Raw genomic sequence first — 18269 nt, 5'->3', positions numbered from 1 at the left:
GTGAGGAGGGGGAAGGTGGGGGAGCGGGGGGCAGGAAGAAGGGTAGGAAGAGTCAGGTTGCGGTGAAGGAAGGGAAGGTGGAGAAGGGGGGAGGCGGGAGAGGGAGGTGGTTGACGTATGGGCAGTGGATAAATCCTGAGGGAGGAGGAGGAGGCGGGGAGGGGGAGATTGTTAGGGCGGCGAATCGGGTTTTCTATCCTCCGATGCAGAGGGTTGCGGATGATGGCTGAACTTCATTCCCGAACAAGACACAATGCAAGAAGATATACTAGGAATGCTCACATGCAGATGCTTGAAAGGAAGGCATTCTATTGTTTCCGTCTAGCGGATGAAGAATCGTGTAACGACAGTAATTTTGTTGTAGAGAAGTAGGCGACGGCCGTCTCTGCGAAGCTTGCAGGGTTTTCCGTGTCCGATCGACGACACTATTCAACGACGACGACGGATCGGGCGGACGACATCTTGGGCATTTTCGGTGATCACCCTTTGCTCTGCAGCGGTGGAAGGGGGTTTTTTCCAGCCGGTCATTTTGGCTTTGGCTGTGGTGGACGCCTGCTTGACTTTTTGGACAGCGTTGTTCAGAATGTCGGTCCATGTTCTGGCGACAGGCGACGGCTGGCTGCTGTCCGACACGGCGGCTGCAGCGCGGGAGGCATCCGCGTCGGCTTCGGGACGTGCCTGCGTCCATCGTCCCTTGGCTTTGGTCCACGCATCAGCGAGTGTTTGTCTCCATGCGTTAGAGCGGCGATTCGCTTGCTGTTGTGCCTCTTGCCCAGCTCGGTCTGTTCCAGTATCGACACGCTGCCCTCGGCTCCTATACCATTCCTTCACCTTCGTCGGCGCATTCTGCACGTTTTGTCGCCAACCGTTCACTTTGTTCAACCATTCGTTCGTCGTCTGATCCCACTTCGCCGGCCAACGATCGCGTATGTCGACCGTCCTCCATTCACCATTCTCGGCTTCCCTCATTCTTCTGAGCGCCCGAAGCGACCTCGTCCTTTCATCCAAACCTTCGTCCCTCCAATGCTTTGGTAGAGGAAGTGCCCTGTCCTTCGGTACAATGTAAGCATGGAACTGTTCAGCGGGAGCCAATGAAGTCTGGCGGCCAGGCGCGAGCAGTGGACCATTGTAGGCGACTCGCACTTGATCCTGTGGTCTGTCTGGATCGTAGAATATGTGGACTTGGCCCAGCTCCTGTGCGATTCGTCTCGCTTCCGATGGAATGACTTTACCGATCCCAATCTCTTCTCGACCGTACAAAGCTGCCACTCCGCCTGTCGTGTGATAGTTGGCCAGGCGTCGATCCTTTCCAATCGCAATGATGTTTTTGAGATCGTTGAAGTGAGTTCGAAGCTTCCAATGCGCGTCGGAGAATTTGGTCCCGATCGAGGGCGTGCCCTCTTGTGGAGCATGGACTATCTGTTCCTCCTCGTACGATGGCGGTTTCCGTTGATGATCCTCCGCTTCTAGCCGCCGAATTCGAGAGAGGAAAGGAGGCATATATGGTACCCGCTCGTAGCGAATTGCATAGGGCTCGTTGTAGTATCGATACACTCGACTTCCTCCTGGCGCTACCGGATCGGGCGTCGTGACGAGCTGATAGTAATTGCGAGATTGTGGGAGCGCCTTGATGGCATCTTTGATGTGCTGATTCTCAGGGCTCGTCAGATAAATATCTTCCCCACCGTTTGGAAGATTTTTTGCGACCAGTGCTGCAGGGAGATCTCGTGCAGCTCGATCGTCACGAGCAGCACGGAAATCGTTGTCGGAGGCAGCGGCGTTCGCGGATCTAGTAGAAGCCTCGCCAATCTCCGTCGTCGACAGTGCTGGGGCACCTGCATCGTCCATGATGTTCTTGCCCTTGTGCTCAACTCTGAGTCTGTCTTGAGCGATTGCCGACCCTTGAGCTTCTTCGTCGCTGGACGAGCCGCGATCCTCCGAGGTGGTAGAAGACGAAGGGAGTTGCCATAGACGGTCGAAGCGCTCAAAGCCCCTCGGACTGCGTGGAGAGCTCGCAGCGGAGTCGGCAGCATCGTGCCAGTCAGGTGGCCCCGTAGCAGATCTGAAGCTGCCATCTGAGTCCGAGTCGCTGGGATCACCGATCGACGACCCCGTGGCAGATCTGAAGCTCCCATCTGAGCTCGAGTCGCTCGAAGTACCGGTGCCGGCGGCCGGTGAGGACACACTTGCTGAGCTTATTCCAGGATAAGCACTCGCGCCGGTTCCAACAGGTACGCAAAGGACGCTCAGACTGGCTACCAGCAGACAAAGTATTAAGACTGGCGGCAACAGAGATTTGATACGCCTGCGCCGGCGAAAGGCAGAAGATAGCATGGCGGAAGCTGGGGTGCGCTTGAGACGCCGAGAGGTTGTGATGCTGTGAGCTGCTGAATGCACTCGTTCGCAGATTGGGGATGCTAGGAAAGAGTGAGCTCTGCGAGGGGTCCTTTGTACCTGAACGGTCACAGTACGTTTACTTCTTTCTTCGGATAAAGGGTTGCAGATGACTATACAGCCCATGGATACGTGATGAAACGAATGCGGATGGCACAGAATCGCTGCTACAGTACGTGTTTTGATTCAATCCCTCTGCGTTCAAGGGATGGGCGTAAGGCGTGGGTTCAGTGGGCTAATGAGTACGAGTCATTTCGGCTCGAGGTGGAAGCGCAGGACACAAAGGGATCAAGCGGCGTCACCACCCCGTCGCAAGCACGAGTTTGACATTGAGGCTCCACAGGTTTACTGCCTAGAGAGCTTTGCAGGAACGAAATCCCACTCGAGCTCATTCGGGACCACTGTCAGCGATACGCGTGGAAGTGCAAGCGATTCTGAAGTCAGGTGGGCCGATCTGGGTCAGTCATTCTCACGCGCTTGAACAATAGTATCAATGGCTTCTTGCCGTCTGAACTGATCATCTTCGCGACGGGTCTCGAAGCCGTTTGAACAAGTGGCAATGCAAGTCTACGACTGAATCGATGGTGCTTCTCGATATGCTGATACAGCAGTGCAGCCAACATTGTCTGGGCCAGTGCTCGTCGAGATAAGGCGGTCGTCAACATTGCGAGCAATGTGGCGGTTCGACGACCAAGACAACTCAGACGAGGCAAGAAAGTAAGGGGTACGATGAATCGTAATATTTGATTCGTGATAATTCAGTGGAGGGTTTCAGAAGGACAGGTTGAGCTCGAGAAAGGAGCCTGTACTGCAGCGATACGGGCCGGCCATACCGCGCTTCAAGGACCTCTTAAGTACCTAATACCATTCGTCATCTTGGGAGTCAGTCCTCCGAGCCATCCTTTAGCCTCCTCACTGATCCTAGACCACCACGATGTGCTGCTCCTAGCCTTAGCTGCGGCTACGTTGGCAGCCTCTGTTCCAGGCAGCTTGAGCCTATCGAAAGGAACCTTCTCGTTCTGACCTGCGTGCGTCGTGTCCCACACGATACCTCTTTGATTGCCGTCGAGCCTCTTGAAAGTGCCATCACTCTTGACGAACCAAGCTTCGCCGTTGCTTCCAGCGATAAAGAATGGCCAAGCCCTCTGCCTCATTGCGGCAACGACGTGACCGTCCCAAGCATTACCAGGAAGCTTGACCCCTAGCCAAGAACGTCCTATGGGTGTGACAGCGACGTCTGGCTTCAAGTCGGATACACTGCGTGTCGGTCCGTTGCGAATAACTTGTTGAAGCTGGCTGTCGGAGGAGATCGATCCTGCTGCTGGATCTCGGTTGTTAAACCAGGGAATGTTCCAATTGCGCCACCAGGGTGCATCATTGTGGACGCTTCTGATCCGAGATTGAACAGCAGATGGGTCCACTTCATCCTCAGGCATGTGGATGATGGGTTGAGGTGTGAGGACGTTAGGATTGAAAGGGGGCGATCTCACGTCTGAGAGCGATCTGTCCTCGTCGATCGTCTGCAGCGGATTGTTGATTGGTGGAGCGACAGTGAGCGTAAGGAGCGAAGCAATGATGGCCAGGTAGAAGAACACGGCAGCCTTCTCGCGATTGAAAGATATCATGGTCGAAGTCAAAGAGTGGAAGCGGTTGATCGTCAAGGTCAACAATTGAAGTGATTCGAAGACAGAGGTCAAGTGGCGAGTACGATGCTGTTTGAGGTGTGGAAAGGGTGTGTACTGTACTAGTGGCCGCAGCAGAAAGAGGTGAGGGTAAAAGAGTATGTTGAGGAAGGGAGTCGGGCCTATTTCAAGTTTGATGAAGCAACCGAGAGGTTAGCAAAATCACAACTAGGAGACTCAAGGTCATGCTTTACCCACAAACGCCATTGAACCAGCACATCGTTGTCTGTCGGGGCGCTCGACGATGGGTTACAGCCCACCTGAGAAAAGTAAAACGAGTACGCGGCACGCTGTTCTCGGTATGTCCCTGTGTAAGGGTTCCCTTTCGAACTGCTTCCTCATCCCTGCGTGGTAGTTTGGTGGAATAATCGATCATCCGAGAGCCATCAAGTGGATGAATTGACATGTCCAATCGGTACAGCGCCGATACACACTGGCACGCACAAATAAGAATTGACCAGCTCACCAGATGGTGTGGATCGTCTTTCCAGCCTGAAGCAACCAGGAACAGTAGTATCTTGATTGAAATGAAGCACTGATGCGGAGCTGCAAAGAATGGTGTACAGACAAAAGCGGTGGGTGTCAAAGAGGGACAGCAACTTCATATCCGCCTCAAGGCTGGAGGAGAGGGACGTGGACCCCAGACTTGCCTTCATCGAGACTGCTGCATTTCGTTGCTACCAGGTCTTCTTACGTCCAGTGCCGAGACCTACTGAGAAAGTTTTTGAATCCAGTTGGGAACTTCCGTAGCCACCAATTGCCGATCCTCGCCTGCCTTGTAGCGCCCTGTGTCGCAATAACCGAGGCAATGGCCCTGTCATTCACACCTCCCTGTCCTGCTCCGGAAGCTTGAACTGTGCGACCGAGATGCTCGGACCAAAATGCTCGGAGGAAACGCTTGTCTGAGCCTTCTATCTTGTCCGTAAACGTGAAGACCCCGCCGTCCTTCGTGTCAAAGTACCACAATTTCTGCCCAGCTCCCTGCACAAAGAAAGACCGTCCCGCTCCTTGCAGCAACTCGATCGTCCTAGCATCCAGCCCGTGACCACGGAGCTGTACGATGTGATACTTTGTCCCGATTGTGGAAGTGTCTGGGATGTTGTCTTGGACGAAAGCGGATTTGATCTCTTCATTCTCCTCCATCAATTCAAGCATTTCACGATTCGAGGAAGGAGTTGAGTCGCCATCGTTCCTTCGAGGACTCCATCCGAAGCCTCTTCTCGAGCTGCTTCTAGTGGATCCAACTGAGCTCTGGAATATCTCGATGGGCGCCGGGAGGTGATAGGGAACGAGCCTGCCTTGCTGTCAGCGAACAAGTCCTGAGACCGGCACTCTTTGTAGTATAGAGTAACGAAATTGAGGGCGTGGTGCATAGAGGTCTGCGTCTATCGGACCGCTGATCTGAGGAGTATGAGACTGTGCGGCATCTCCAGACCACAGGGGTCCTGCTGAATTGTCCGGCAAGGTGACTCTTTCGTCGATCGGCGGGAGCGGCTTTGGCCTGACTGCGATTACGTACGATACGAGTGTGAACAAGAGTGCTGCGAGCTTTAAGCACCACATCACCTTACGTGTGCGGAACAGGCGAGTCATTTCTTGCTGACTTCGATTTTCGAATAGATTCCGAGGCGTCTGGTCCGATGAGGCCAGCAGATTATGGAAAAGTTCGGCGAGCAAAGAGACCATATGACGTTCCGAGCTTGTAAGAGCACAAGATTGGCCGCGGCGCATTTGTAGCTTCGGGGAGTGAGGAAGCTGCATCGTACAGGCGCAGAGACATCCACACTCTCAGCCGATGCTGTTCCTCCATATGGCCTGGCAGTGAGAGGACAATCAGAACAAGCTCAAACTTTCGAAAATTGAACGATAGCCGTCACCTTGGCGCGTACCCGAGTCAGGTCTCGACCAGCCAACCATACCGACTTCGGTATGAGTCAAGCTCACTAAAGGCTCTGGCGATGTCCGACCACCATTATCTTCGAGCCTCGAACGACTTCGTATTCACTTGGCGGGAAGCATGTCTGCGAGCTCGCTTCATCGGACTGGCTTTGACGCTGGATACGGCTGTCAGCGATGTATGTCGACACTGCCTGATCTTTCATCTTTCTATGACAGCTCGCAAAGCATGTGAACAGCGCATGGGATGGAGCTTGCGCAGTCGCAGACAGTCTATGCCAATCACATTTTCTCTCGCTGCTGACCCTTTATGCCACAGATGTCAATGGAGGACCGCAAGAGCTTGTGTTCGATCGACTAAGGCGAGTAACACGGCGTGATTGAGGGAGCTGGCAACTGTATTGACAAGTACGAGCTGAGCGCCGCCAGTGATAATTCGGTCAGGGAGCACGTCCAAGCCTCACATTATCGACGATTAATTTCGCTTTCGCCTCAATGCTCTGAGCAGCTTCGTGCCCAAGGCTTTCCCGAACAATCACATCATTTCCTCCTTTCAGATCACCATTGTAGGTGAAATGAACGATGTCTCCGTCCTTCTTCGCATCAAAAAACCAAACTCGACCGCCGCTGTCGACTACAAAAAACGGCTTACGTCTACGCGTCAATATCGTCAGCACTTGACTTCCCAGACCTTGATCTTGTGGTAACTGAACAGCATGAACGCCAGCGACCCTTTTTGGATCCTTTGTGAGCTCGACAACCGATTTGTGGAATTCAGTGTCAGTGGGCCGGTTTTTGATCATTCTCTCCATTGCTAGATCCGAACCTCTTTTCGCTTGATCGGCTCTGGAGAAAGAAAGACTGTGCTTGAGCTTGGGGACTTGCTTGGCCAGCCACGTACGAGTGCCGGGCTCTCTGATAGCAAGGACCCTAGGGAGGTAGGAACCAACGTCAAAGTCGTCCGTTGACGAGCTACCAACGGATTTGGAAAGCCGCTCGTATGACCGCGTTTGGGGAATGCCTACTCGTCCATCCTGATCGGGCGAGTTCATGGGTACGGGCAGCGCGAAAACAGGCGCGAGCGCCGAAAGCAGTACCATCATCTGGGCGAGGAGCATCTTGGTGGAGTGGGTAAAGAACAATGATGTGAAGATTGGCGAATGTGAGAGGGGTCAGGAGAGCGAAAGAGCTTGACAGCACGTAAAAAGGGGATATGCCTTTGAAGGTGGGAAGGACATGAGCTCGAATCGGCGGCCTTTTGTTCCAGTGCCAGAATCGAGGCTCGACGTCCGTATGAATGCGATCTCGATGACCCTCGACGAAGCGACACGGATGCAAGCCTCAATTTGACTCGACAGCAGAGGAGATGAGAGTGGGTTTCCTAGCGATAACCGCAGCCATCGGGCACAACTTCATTTGTGACAACTTTGTACCGCAGACAGGTACTCGCAGGCTTATGCGAGTCTAACACGAAGCAAGAGCCATGATCCGGAAGCCGTTCATAAGACTCCTAAGTCTCCACCTCCTCAACACTTGCACAGTCAGCCGAAGGTCGCCGCTCTGATCAGCTCGGAAACAGAGTCGCTCTTGCTCAGTTTGTTTACGCAAGATGGATTTTTTAATGAATGTCAACAGGAATCTATTTGCATGGCGCGAAGAAGGGTTGTTTGAGGGCAAGACCATTAACCGTAGGGCAAAGGCTCGAACAATGTTTGCGTCATTGACCTCCCGCTCTTCTGTCTTTGTATCTGAATTTTCGTAGCTTTAGCGTGGCAGATCAATGTAGTATTCGTCTCGTTGCATCGGCGAGAGTGTGTTCAATGCGGCCATCAGGTAAAGCTCTTACGCCGAACGAATACGAACCATACGAATCCAAGAACCGCAAGTAGCGATAGTCGTCCAGCTTCCCTCTCAGGGTGGGCACGTCCCATTCGGAGCTGACTGGCTCAGATCGATGGACTCTTGTCCATTCCGGAGCTTCAAGCTGCCGGGGAAAACCAAGTCCTCCTCCGGGACGAACTGAACCGACGGGATAACCGTGTGCGAGTTTGACCACGTTCTGGCCAAATACACCCTCTGCCCAGTCGGATCGTCTCACCATAAGACTGAGCGACCGGCTGACCTCGTCCCAGTTGTATGGCCAGATCAATTCGTCGTTCTCTACACGAGGCGTGAGGGTGTAAACATGTCCTTGGCCTTTGACACGAGCGTGAAATCCGCCGAAGTCCGCGACAGCTTGACGGAGTGTCGCAGCCGGCAATCTCGAGTCTTGTCTCTTGAAAGTGAAAAGAGGCTTCTCGTCGTAGAACATCTTGTCATCATGAGCTGTGGGTCGATACGAAGACTCGGTTGGAAGGTGATCGTCAATGCCTCGAAATTTTCCATCCGAGAGCTGTTGGAAAGACACGCGATCGCGGTTCGCACCAAGTTCAGGAGGGACCATGCGTTTCTCGAAAGTATTAGATTTGGTTTCAGCGGCAGCTGGGGCGAAGTTTGCGAGGGCGATGAAGAAGACAGAGGACAACATCATGCAAGCAGTGCGCATCTTGCCTGGTCGTGATTGCAACTGAGCGTACAAAGATGGTAGAGATGTGATGGGATACAAATCACTCCTAGCAAAGCTCAAATTCCAAGAATGCATCGTCCTGACGGGAAGGTGAGAGCCTCCTCCTTTACCGGCAATGACCAACGCCGTCACCTGACGCGTTTGGCTTCCGGCACTCTTGACACTCTGGGAACAGCTCAGATAGAAGCTCATAGCATCCCCGCAGAACGAAGCTAAGACTTTTCACACGGGGAGGCGGGGCAATCTGGAGCGTGCGAATGGATCTTTCGGGAAAGCCAGACAACATGAAAGCAGTGGGTGAATTTGACGTTGCATGGAGGTAGAAGCTCACGTGCTCCAGCACACATCGGTTTCGGAAAGGACGTATGGCAGCGGATTCACCAATTCAACGAGGGCGCAATCGAGTCGAGCTGACCAGAATTCTTTCAACTCGTCAATGAAGCGCACTGTAGAACGGACTCTCTGACACGAGCCACTTGATATGCTGCCGGCCATCGTGCAACAGGCGAATTCCCAGTACGCCGGTCTCATCCGTGGTAGTGAAGGTGATGAAGCGTTGCCGACTCAGCAGCTGCCTAGCGGAGCGTAGGTCGGTGGCTCTGTCCCTGGGTATTGCACTCCACACCTTCTCCCAGTCCGGCGGAGAGGGTCTCACCTTGAACCAACCGACCTTCCTGTAGGGAGCAGGATCCAGCTTGTAGCCGTAGGCGAGTAGTGTTGCGGTATCTCCAAAGCTAACACGAGCGCCGAGTACGTCATGAGCGAATTCGGTTACATCCTTCGAGGCCTCGCTTGTGACAGGATGCCCCTGTGCATCTTTGGCAACCTTGAGGGTCGGATTCCCGGTCAGAGAGGGACCGGCAATGTAGATCTTTCCAAAGTCTGCGAAGCCTCGCTGCATCCTTTGTAGGTTGTATCCTTCGCGTTCTACAAAGTACACCGGAAAACCCTCGTAGAAGATTCTATATCTATAGAGCTCTCTTCTGACGTAGTCTTCTGGTACGGGCGTCATTTTGACGTCGGGCTCGAAGCCACCGCCCGCCAGCTGTTCGTACGACACGAATGAATCTTTGGAACGCAGGGAGGGTTCAGCTGCTTCCTCGACAGCTTCTTGTGGCTGATTGAAAGGAGGAGGCGCCAAGACGAATCCGAGACAGATCCAAACCACGGTGAGGAGGCTCGATTGCAACTTGTTCATCATGAAGCAAGTCCCCTGGGTACATTTGAGGCTTCCCGGGCAGAATCGTGAACGACTGTCTTGTGACCCCTATTGGGCGTTCATCAAGTCGCTTTTATTTGCTAGGCCCCGGTGGAGAGGTACGCAGTGATCCACATTTATCGGCCTCGACTAAGCCGGACGCAGAGTGGCTAAGAGAGACTCATATCTGGAAAGGAGGTGGCGTTCGATCCTGTCGGCCTATTCTAACCGTTTTCCTTCTTCCGAGCCATTGAGCGGCGGAGCATATTGCCGCGTTGTTCCGTGTGATCTTGTGGGATAACAGAAGCGGCCTTCGAGCAGGCATTGTTTGGAAAGGCAATGCGCAACAGGGTTCATCTCGGTCAGGCATCCTTAAGCCTACTGTGCCTCATGACCTCGGCCGCTACGGAGGAGGTCGATATCGCCCTGTGGGGACGAGCAGCGTACAAGAGAGTGAGGAGAGGGACAAGGTTGACCGAATCTCGTATCACACAGATCATCAGAGTTATTTTGGCTGTGCCGTGCTTGACCTCTTCCCCTCCTCGCCCTTTCACCTCCAAGCTCTCGGTCTTCCCCGAGGCACCCTTCCCCTGTCCACTCTTACCCCACCATAGTCCTCTGGAAACGTCCCTACGGCTATTTGGGAGTCTCATCGATCCCGGAACACTGATAGATCCGGAACGTTGATAGATCTTGTCCGAGATCTACCAATCCTTCCTTTTCATGTGATCAAGGAGCGACGCTCAGTACTCCGAAGGCATGAAACACAAGCTTCAGATCACCATGGAAGTCTTTGTCGTCTTGACGCTCTGAAACGTATGTGTTTGTGTTGGGGCATCGCTACGATGATGTAGCGGAGGCAAGAAGTGAAAACACTGACATTGAAATTCATGGTCAACTGAGAAAAACGTTGACAAACATTCGACACCTAGACATGCAGAGATAGTCTTCAGAAGAAGTCGAGCAGCTCGGGATCCATGTCGCCAAGAAGTCCGTTGTGGAGCGTCCCATCAACGTCGAAGCGCAACACGAAGGATGAGAGGCCATCTTGACTACTGATTTTGACGAATTTGTCCCGCTTCAATATATCCCTGAGTTGGCCGGAGTTCAGGCCGTGGTTGAAGGGCAATGGAGCCGCATTTCTAATGTCTCTCCACAACACCAGCTCAGGATATCTGCGCTCCCGATCAGGTACATCTGACGGCCTTCTAAGTATGACCGGTCCGAACGCAACGTGGGCGATGCTCCTGCCATAGAGTCGCTCAATGGCTTGCACTTTTTCAACGTACTTTTCCAGACCCTCGTCGTGTGTATATCGCCCTAAAGCATCCGCAGGGCGCCGGGTGTCCGGGAGTATGGTAAGGAACCTAGGTCCATCGGTATCGACGACGTGAATCTTGCCCCACAAGCTGTAAGCTTCGTGCAGCTTGTCCCTGTTGAGAAGGTTGGCCGAGTCGGTAAAGAATACGGGACGCTGTTGAAAAAAGTAGGTTTCGGGATACATTTCTTCTGCGTCCACCGTCAAAGGAGGTGACGGGAAGGGTCGATGTCTGAAGAACCCGACGTGAAGATCGTCGAAAGGAAGTTGATCACCACGACCGTTCATTCTTTTTTCCAGGGGACTGGCGAGCACGCCGGCGTCCATTCCGCAGAGGAACAGAAGCCAGACGCAGGCGCTTATCGTCATCGAAACTTGTATCATCCTCACACAGGTCGTTCGCGATTACACTGTCCTTCAGTGCAGAGAGTTGGTAGTTAGGTACAAGAGAAGGCAGTCTCAGGCATCAGGCGGGAAGTTTTAAAACGGCAATTTGAACCCACACCAACACTCGACAGAACCGAGATGAAACTGGACAAAAGTCTTTGCAAAAGAGGTCCAGATAGAGCAATGTCCCGTCCCGCCAGTTGATCCTTGCTGACTTCATCAAGCTTTGCAGCTGCGAGCAACCATTGCCGCATCTCACAGATGCGGAATACCTTCGTTCAAGGCCTGCTCGAAATGATCAGCTACACCCTGCCGATCGATCCTGATTCCCAACACATGCGTCCCGTCCAGACTCAAGAACTTTCCCATCCTGTACCTATCTAAATGATCTCTCACCGATCTTCCATCCCCATCAAACACCGGAACGAATTGGGAGCTGATGATCTCCGGCCACATGCTGCTTCCTTCTCTTGCCTCTTCCGCCTCTTCGGATGGCGTGAAAAGCTTTTGGAATCGAGCCCACGCCACTTCAGAGCCATACCTGCGTCGAATGCGTTCTATCTCAACGATCCTCTCGTTGAGACCAACGATTCTTGAACCGGGAGAGATGAGAATTCCAGGTGGTCGATCTGGTCTTCGCATAAGGAGGATCATAGAGTCATATGTATAGGGATTGGCGGGGGTGGGGGAACGTCTATAGATGTGAAGATGCTTGTAGCGGTGCATCAGAGCGTTCAGAGATCGGAAAGGACGCGGGTGAGTGAGCTCGATGATGGGCGCCCAATCGTGTCGGGGCTGGTCGGAAAAGAGGAGTGTGTAAGGATCGTTTTGGCCCTCAAGGATCTGCTGGAGCGTCGTTTGGGATACGGAAATTGGTTGGAAACGACCTTGCATGATGTCATCGAAGGAGACTGGTGAGAGGTCATAGGGGGAAGTCGGGGAGTTCGGGTCGAGTTGAGATGACGTAGCCATCGTGGACGCCTGTGGCTGTTCATATTTGCGCTTTCCATCGGTTGGAACTCCTTCTACGCAAGAGAGGGAGACGATCGAGCTGAGTAGGAGCAAGACTGTGGTCATCAAAGAGAAGAGTGGACTCATGTCGGCATGTGAGGATGCTTGTCGGAAAGCGTTGTCTGATCGGACGCTGTCACCTCTCCTTGTTCCAGATCACGTCTTTATATCAGACACAGTTTCCATTCGGTTGATCTCACGGCCCAACCGCAGCTCATACGGCTCATCTCAGGAACAGTCCTCGAGCGATCAGAACGCAAACTCGGTCGAAAGCGAGAGACCGGGCAGTTGAACGCTAATCGGCGCACTGGTTTGACCTACCCTTGTCACGCGTTTGCAGCCGGGCGACGTCACAATCTGAAGCTTCAACGCCCTGGACAACGGAGCCGTTGGAGCCTTTGACGCTATCAACCTTCATCTGGATACATTCAACCGTAATGATGTATCGACTTCCGATCATTCCGGGAGACACTCCGACGCTGCATTCCGAGTCTCGCTGGTGCACACAATGGAGCTGGCTCGAGGGCTTCGGCGAAAATATCTTCAGCATTTCTTCTTTGTTGCAAGTCTCACCCCGCTGACAAAGACCCTCAAGACGGCAGCCGTACCTTCTTCATCAATGACATCGCTTTCTCTGCAAGCCTCTCTCCTCTTGTCAAAGCTTCGATCCTCAATTCCCTCCTCGGTGAGCCTCCCGGTGGTCTTACCAACGTCAACTTTACTCTATAGGCAATGTCCGGCTGGCCTGGCTGATCAAGGTAAAGACGGAATCGTCCATGATCGTGCAACGCGCTTATCATTTGATCTCTCGTTGCAGTACTAGACCTGAACCTTTGATATTGTCCGAGTGAAGGGGGCGTGCTTCGGAAATGCGTCAATTCCGGGATGCGGTCTAGAGAGCGACCCCATTTGAGCGATGCGAGTGCTCTACCGTAGGCCTGCGTGTCGGAATGATAGGCGTTGCGGACTCGATTGATCTCGACGGTAATTTCGGCGCTGGGGAAGCTGGCGAGATCGTCGGTTCGAGGGTTGATGACCATGAATGTGTTTCGAGGCTGTGGAAGCAAAAACGCTCTGCGATCTTGATTCGATGCCGCTATCATATGAGCAACCGAGTCGTGATTCGGAAGTAAGATGGGTAGACCTTTGGCATGCGGTACCTCATCGACGTTATCCATGGCAATGGGCCGGAAGGATTGGCCGAAGACCGCTTTTTTGACCTCGTGAATCTTGCCGGGCAGTCGAAAGACGGTGAGAACCTTGTGCAAGTCGGGAAACGTTTGCTGCGAGAGATGGCCTTCATCGCGGTAGATCTGCATCGCCTCACCCCGGACGGAGTCGAAGATTCCGACGGTGCCATAGTCTCTCAAGGCTTGTTCGACGACCGAAGGTGGTGTTCCGACTGAGAACAATGGGATGCGACCATAGAAGGGCAGATGCGGATCAAGGTGCGCATCCTGATCGCGAGCGAAAGTTGAGAGCAGTTTTGAGACCCTGTCGAAGCTGAGATAATTGATGTACTCGTACGCCATCGGCATCCGTCGCCACTGAGTAAATCGCGAGGTCGAGTCGAGGATCTCCTGCAGAGTAGGCGCACTTGGCTCTCCCGCTTCTTGCACCCCTGGTGATGCCGCACCGCTTTCTTCGCCGGCAGCTTTGCAGCACTGCGAGAAAACCAGCACAGCCGCGGACAGCCACAACAAAGTAATACGAAGGAGCCGCATCGTCAACAAAGCGGAAGCGCGCAGGCGTCCTCTTGGTCTAGGATCTGACAGGGTCGAGATGATGAAAGAAAATCTCACAAGTGTTTGACGGCGACTATTTGACGGAATGAGCTCGTCTACTCATCGAGCCTGCGCAATTGCGAATGAGCACCGCCGGTGATGTACAGTACTGTAGCTTCTCAGCATCGAGCCGCCCTCCCTAAGGCTGCGGTTCCGTAGACATGCAAGACCTGTGGTACCACCAAGCAGATGCTGTCCAATGGCAACTAACGCATCAAATTATGATGTGACCACAAACTGTACAGTAAGTAGTTACCCCTATTGCTCAACGCACTTCCTTGACCCGCAGAGTGTATCGCCCACTTCGCGCTCGTGATAGTCAACCTAGCTTCGCGAATCCCCTTGCGTCGCGCACTGAGCCTTCTGACGGTGTGCACGAAGACGCGCGCTCATATCTTCCATCCTTTCACATACTAGTCTTTCTTAGCGAGAGCTTGAGCGAAGTCACAGTCTCAACTCCAGCAGCCCTTGCCATCGGTGCATGCGGTCGCTTTCGAGTTCCATTACCGCAACGTGGGCGCAAATCGTATTGTACTCCCTGCCCACCAATGACATGTGAAACTATGCCCACTTGCTTTGTGGTATCCGCAAAATGTCCTAAGGTTCGGGGTTTGAGGTCGTGTTCTGACTCATTATTCCCTCCAGCGAAATCGACATCGATCAGACGCAACATGCTTCGCCCTGAAAACCAGAGATGAACCTCATCACACAGGCTCGCATTGCCGACCACGAAAGGCTGCGGTGGGAAGCCGTGAAGCACCCACATTCAGGTCCCATCTTGGCCCGAAGGAGCCAATGAAGCTTTCATCGGTGGTTCAATGAACTGCCACAGATCTTCTTACAGCATCGGTGGAGGGTTGAACTGCGATTGGATGAGGGCGAGCAATCGACCATCGCCATCCACCAATGGCTCCGGACTGCGACCGACAAACCTACGCGTGGCACTCTATACTAACATCCGCAGGCGTACTGCGCGCAGCTTCTTGAGCAAGCCCTCTTGAGCGATCTCGCTCCCCGACAACTTCTCGATAGCGATGTCTATAGGTACGCCTGGAGGAGCTCGGTGGTTCAAAAGTTTGACTTTGATCGGACCGTCGCTGGCTGCATGGTTGTCGTAGTAGCGGAAACGTCCGCGCTGTTGCAGTGCTTGTATCATCTGCTCGCGCGTTGCTCTTGTATCGAATCGAGGATATTGCAGCAGCGGAACGGGCTTCGATCGACTGTACATGTGACGTTCGTCAAGTGGGATCGGACGTCCATATCTGAGAGAAGCGATGACCGGATTGTACTGCTGCGTCAGGGCGCCATAGAGAGTCAAGACAGTATTGACCTGGAGGTCTTCGGTCTTCGTACCGGCCCGAGCAATCAGTGCTGTGCGCGGCATGACAAGCACTGGATCGTGACCTTCGCGAACATGCCAGAATCTGAACAAGCCAGTGTTGGCCGCGGAGAACATGTGACCGAGCGAATCGTGTCCATAGGTCAGGACAGGGATGTTCCCAACATGCGGCAGGTGATCAATCTCGACCCGTCCAGGCATCTTTGGCTCGGCAATCGGGCCGACACCCACCGGAAAGTACTTTCGGTGAAGCGTGTGCACATTCAGATCGAGGCTGTGGAGAAAAAGCGCCCCCTTGTCATCGTCAAAGGCCACTTTGGAGAGGCGAAAAGCCTGGTAATTGACTTGTGAAACTTGCTTTGTAGCGTCATCTATGATAAGCACGCTTCGATAGTCCTTGAGAGCCTGTTCCACGACGTTACTTGGCGATTTGAGGTCGAAGATGGGCAATCTACCGTAGAAGGGGATGCTGTGATACGGGTTGGGATCAGCATGCTCGGGGAGGCCGGAATGCAGTTGTTCAATCCGTTCGGGGCTGAGCTTCTTGATATACTCGTCTACGGTGGGAGGCCGAGGGATCGTCACTAACGACCCAGGGGGAACAGGCGGCTTCCACCTTGGACTGACTTCTTCAATCTCGTGATCACCAGCCGATGTGCTCGGATTGACTTCTTCAATCTCGTGGGTCGAGGCTGAGGTGCCACCAATGTAAGCAAGAGCAGCCGTAAGCAGCACAAAGGATCTGCACGCAAGCATGTCGAGCAGATTTGGGAAGATAGTGAGAGAGAAGAGATGGTAAAGGCCAATCGGATTGAATCGTTCCGAGGAGCGACGCAGAAGATCAGCATCAACGAGAGCGGGTGCGTTCACTTGCGGTGTTGGACGATCATAAGCTAGACCGTTTCCAGGGCGGGCAGAGTGGCTGCAAGGCAAGCCTGCTCGCTTGCACCGAGGCTATCGATCAAAAGCGGACGCTGCCGGGACTTCATTTCGAGCACGCACGACGAACCAGCGAAGGTGGAGTCCGACTCTGTGCCAGTTCTATTGTTCGCAACCAGGTAGACGACTCTTCTTTGCTGTATTGAGCTCGCAGAAGAACGAGCAGCAGGGTGCTCGGGGTCGAAAAAGGGCAGGCAACGCATGGCCCAGTAATTGATCGTGGAAAGACTTGGGGCAGGCTTCGAAGAATCGTGCTCGGAAAGCTTGTCTTTCTCGTCGTTGGGTAGCAGCCAGGCCATCGGCATGATCAGCAGATCGATTTCCTTCTCGACGCAAAATGACGCGAGCTCGCAACTCTCGAAGGCCGTGCGAAACCTGAATGGATTCAGGTCCATGCAGATGGCGACGCAGACGTTGCCGAGCCCCGGCAAGTTGATAGCCTCGAACCCACTTCCTTCAGATGCCCACACCTCATCTGTTTCGAAAAGGAAATGCTTTCGAAAGATGTGTTTGATTGAGCCGTCGGGAGTCAGAAGGGCGGCTGAGTTGAAGGCGCAGTCCTGGCCATCGCTGTCCGCACCCGATTCGATCCTGGCCTCTGAGCTTTGAACGTCTTCTGGCCTGGCATCAAAGGGTGGGTCAATTGGTCCCGTAGTCACTCCTGCAAAATCTCGAGAAAGCTGACGGGAGCCGAGCTCGGGGAAGCCGATAACAACGTGACAGCGGAGCCGCTGGGCAAGATGAGCGGCCAGCATCAGGCTTGGCTGTTGCGAGGACGCTGATGAAGCCTTGCATACAGCATCGAAGGTCGATGCGGACTGAGCCGGAGATGGAATTGCCGGCGGAACAAAATTGCAGGGATCCTCGAGATGCGGATCGATCTCGTCTCTGTCCTTGAAGACATAGCCGGTGAGCGCTAGTTCCGGCAGCACGACAAGGTCGATTGATTCCGAGTCGTTTTTGGGGATGAGCTCGTTAACGAGAGAGAGGACCGTTTCGATGTTCCCGGCGACATCAGCATGTTTGGAGTCGAATTGTATGCAAGCGATCCGCCTGCGCTCTGATCGCTGCGCTGCTGCGGTCGTCGTCATCCCGACACGTCTGAGACCTACGGTTCGACTGACCTCTCGGGTCCGCAATGCCGAACAGATGGATGACGCTTCTTGGGACAAGGAGGGCCAGCGCAGGCAACTGTTCAGCGGAGCCAGCCCTCGTGCTGTCGACGTGATCCGCAGGAGAAGAATGACGTCGGGGCGCTGCCGCTTGCGAGTGGTCACAGAGCGTCTCCTCTGTGGACGACAGGGAGATGCTGCCAAGGCCAAAGAAGCTTCGAAACCACTTCAGGGTCCACTGACACCGTTGCTAGCCCGTCGAAGCGCGGCAAAATCGTACAAACGTCACTCTTCTCGCCCTAACAAAGAAGTTAAATTCTACGAGATCTGACATTTCGCCCTTTTTTATTCGCTGCCAAGCACGAGCCAGTTCAGAGGTCGCGCATTCCCAAGCCTTAATTTTCGCATTCAAGAGGTACGCAGCAGCAGCAGCAACAGAGAATCCATGGGGTGACAGCGCGAAGGAGCAGAACAGCGCGCCTCCAGCGCCAACACCTTGATTCTTTCTTTCGAACAAATCGGTTTCACGCAGCCCAACAGTCAAAAAGGTCGTTGCTGCGCGCACGTATCAAGTCGCATAGCCACATCTACATACTTTGCTTGCAATAGACACACCATCACATCGCAGCGACCACATTCTTCC

The 18269-nt window shown here is 53.6% G+C and overlaps 9 protein-coding genes across 9 annotated transcripts; 1 reads left to right on the top strand and 8 right to left on the bottom strand.

The window, feature by feature from the left end:
• Positions 1-429: 429 nt before the first annotated feature.
• PHSY_000082 (peptidyl-prolyl cis-trans isomerase A) lies at positions 430-5762 on the bottom strand (the record flags this gene model as incomplete). Its single annotated transcript, XM_012330725.1, has 3 exons — positions 430-2255; positions 3311-4138; positions 5648-5762. 3 exons carry the CDS (start codon positions 5760-5762, stop codon positions 430-432), a joined length of 2769 nt encoding a protein of 922 aa, XP_012186115.1.
• A 492-nt stretch (positions 5763-6254) lies between these two features.
• Positions 6255-7072, bottom strand: PHSY_000081 (mitochondrial ATPase subunit ATP4; the record flags this gene model as incomplete). Its single annotated transcript, XM_012330724.1, has 2 exons — positions 6255-6329; positions 6437-7072. The coding sequence occupies 2 exons, from the start codon at positions 7070-7072 to the stop codon at positions 6255-6257; spliced, it is 711 nt and encodes a 236-aa protein (XP_012186114.1).
• Positions 7073-7749: 677 nt separating this feature from the next.
• PHSY_000080 (NAD-specific glutamate dehydrogenase) lies at positions 7750-8517 on the bottom strand (the record flags this gene model as incomplete). The annotated part of the gene is made up of 1 exon (XM_012330723.1): positions 7750-8517. The coding sequence occupies one exon, from the start codon at positions 8515-8517 to the stop codon at positions 7750-7752; it is 768 nt and encodes a 255-aa protein (XP_012186113.1).
• Positions 8518-8971: 454 nt separating this feature from the next.
• PHSY_000079 (alpha-aminoadipate reductase) lies at positions 8972-9736 on the bottom strand (the record flags this gene model as incomplete). Its single annotated transcript, XM_012330722.1, has 1 exon — positions 8972-9736. One exon carries the CDS (start codon positions 9734-9736, stop codon positions 8972-8974), a length of 765 nt encoding a protein of 254 aa, XP_012186112.1.
• A 949-nt stretch (positions 9737-10685) lies between these two features.
• Positions 10686-11381, bottom strand: PHSY_000078 (hypothetical protein; the record flags this gene model as incomplete). The annotated part of the gene is made up of 1 exon (XM_012330721.1): positions 10686-11381. The coding sequence occupies one exon, from the start codon at positions 11379-11381 to the stop codon at positions 10686-10688; it is 696 nt and encodes a 231-aa protein (XP_012186111.1).
• Positions 11382-11696: 315 nt separating this feature from the next.
• Positions 11697-14176, bottom strand: PHSY_000077 (aspartyl aminopeptidase; the record flags this gene model as incomplete). Its single annotated transcript, XM_012330720.1, has 3 exons — positions 11697-12466; positions 12774-12948; positions 13160-14176. The coding sequence occupies 3 exons, from the start codon at positions 14174-14176 to the stop codon at positions 11697-11699; spliced, it is 1962 nt and encodes a 653-aa protein (XP_012186110.1).
• A 1006-nt stretch (positions 14177-15182) lies between these two features.
• Positions 15183-16331, bottom strand: PHSY_000076 (hypothetical protein; the record flags this gene model as incomplete). The annotated part of the gene is made up of 1 exon (XM_012330719.1): positions 15183-16331. One exon carries the CDS (start codon positions 16329-16331, stop codon positions 15183-15185), a length of 1149 nt encoding a protein of 382 aa, XP_012186109.1.
• A 137-nt stretch (positions 16332-16468) lies between these two features.
• Positions 16469-17605, bottom strand: PHSY_000075 (protein N-terminal asparagine amidohydrolase; the record flags this gene model as incomplete). Its single annotated transcript, XM_012330718.1, has 1 exon — positions 16469-17605. The coding sequence occupies one exon, from the start codon at positions 17603-17605 to the stop codon at positions 16469-16471; it is 1137 nt and encodes a 378-aa protein (XP_012186108.1).
• A 58-nt stretch (positions 17606-17663) lies between these two features.
• On the top strand, positions 17664-17957 carry PHSY_000074 (hypothetical protein; the record flags this gene model as incomplete). Its single annotated transcript, XM_012330717.1, has 1 exon — positions 17664-17957. The coding sequence occupies one exon, from the start codon at positions 17664-17666 to the stop codon at positions 17955-17957; it is 294 nt and encodes a 97-aa protein (XP_012186107.1).
• Between the last annotated feature and the right edge of the window lie 312 nt (positions 17958-18269).

This window comes from Pseudozyma hubeiensis (genome assembly GCF_000403515.1).
Source record: "Pseudozyma hubeiensis SY62 DNA, scaffold: PHS3, whole genome shotgun sequence".
Classification (NCBI taxonomy): Eukaryota; Fungi; Basidiomycota; class Ustilaginomycetes; order Ustilaginales; family Ustilaginaceae; genus Pseudozyma; species Pseudozyma hubeiensis.
This window is presented reverse-complemented; position numbering and strand designations above follow the sequence as displayed.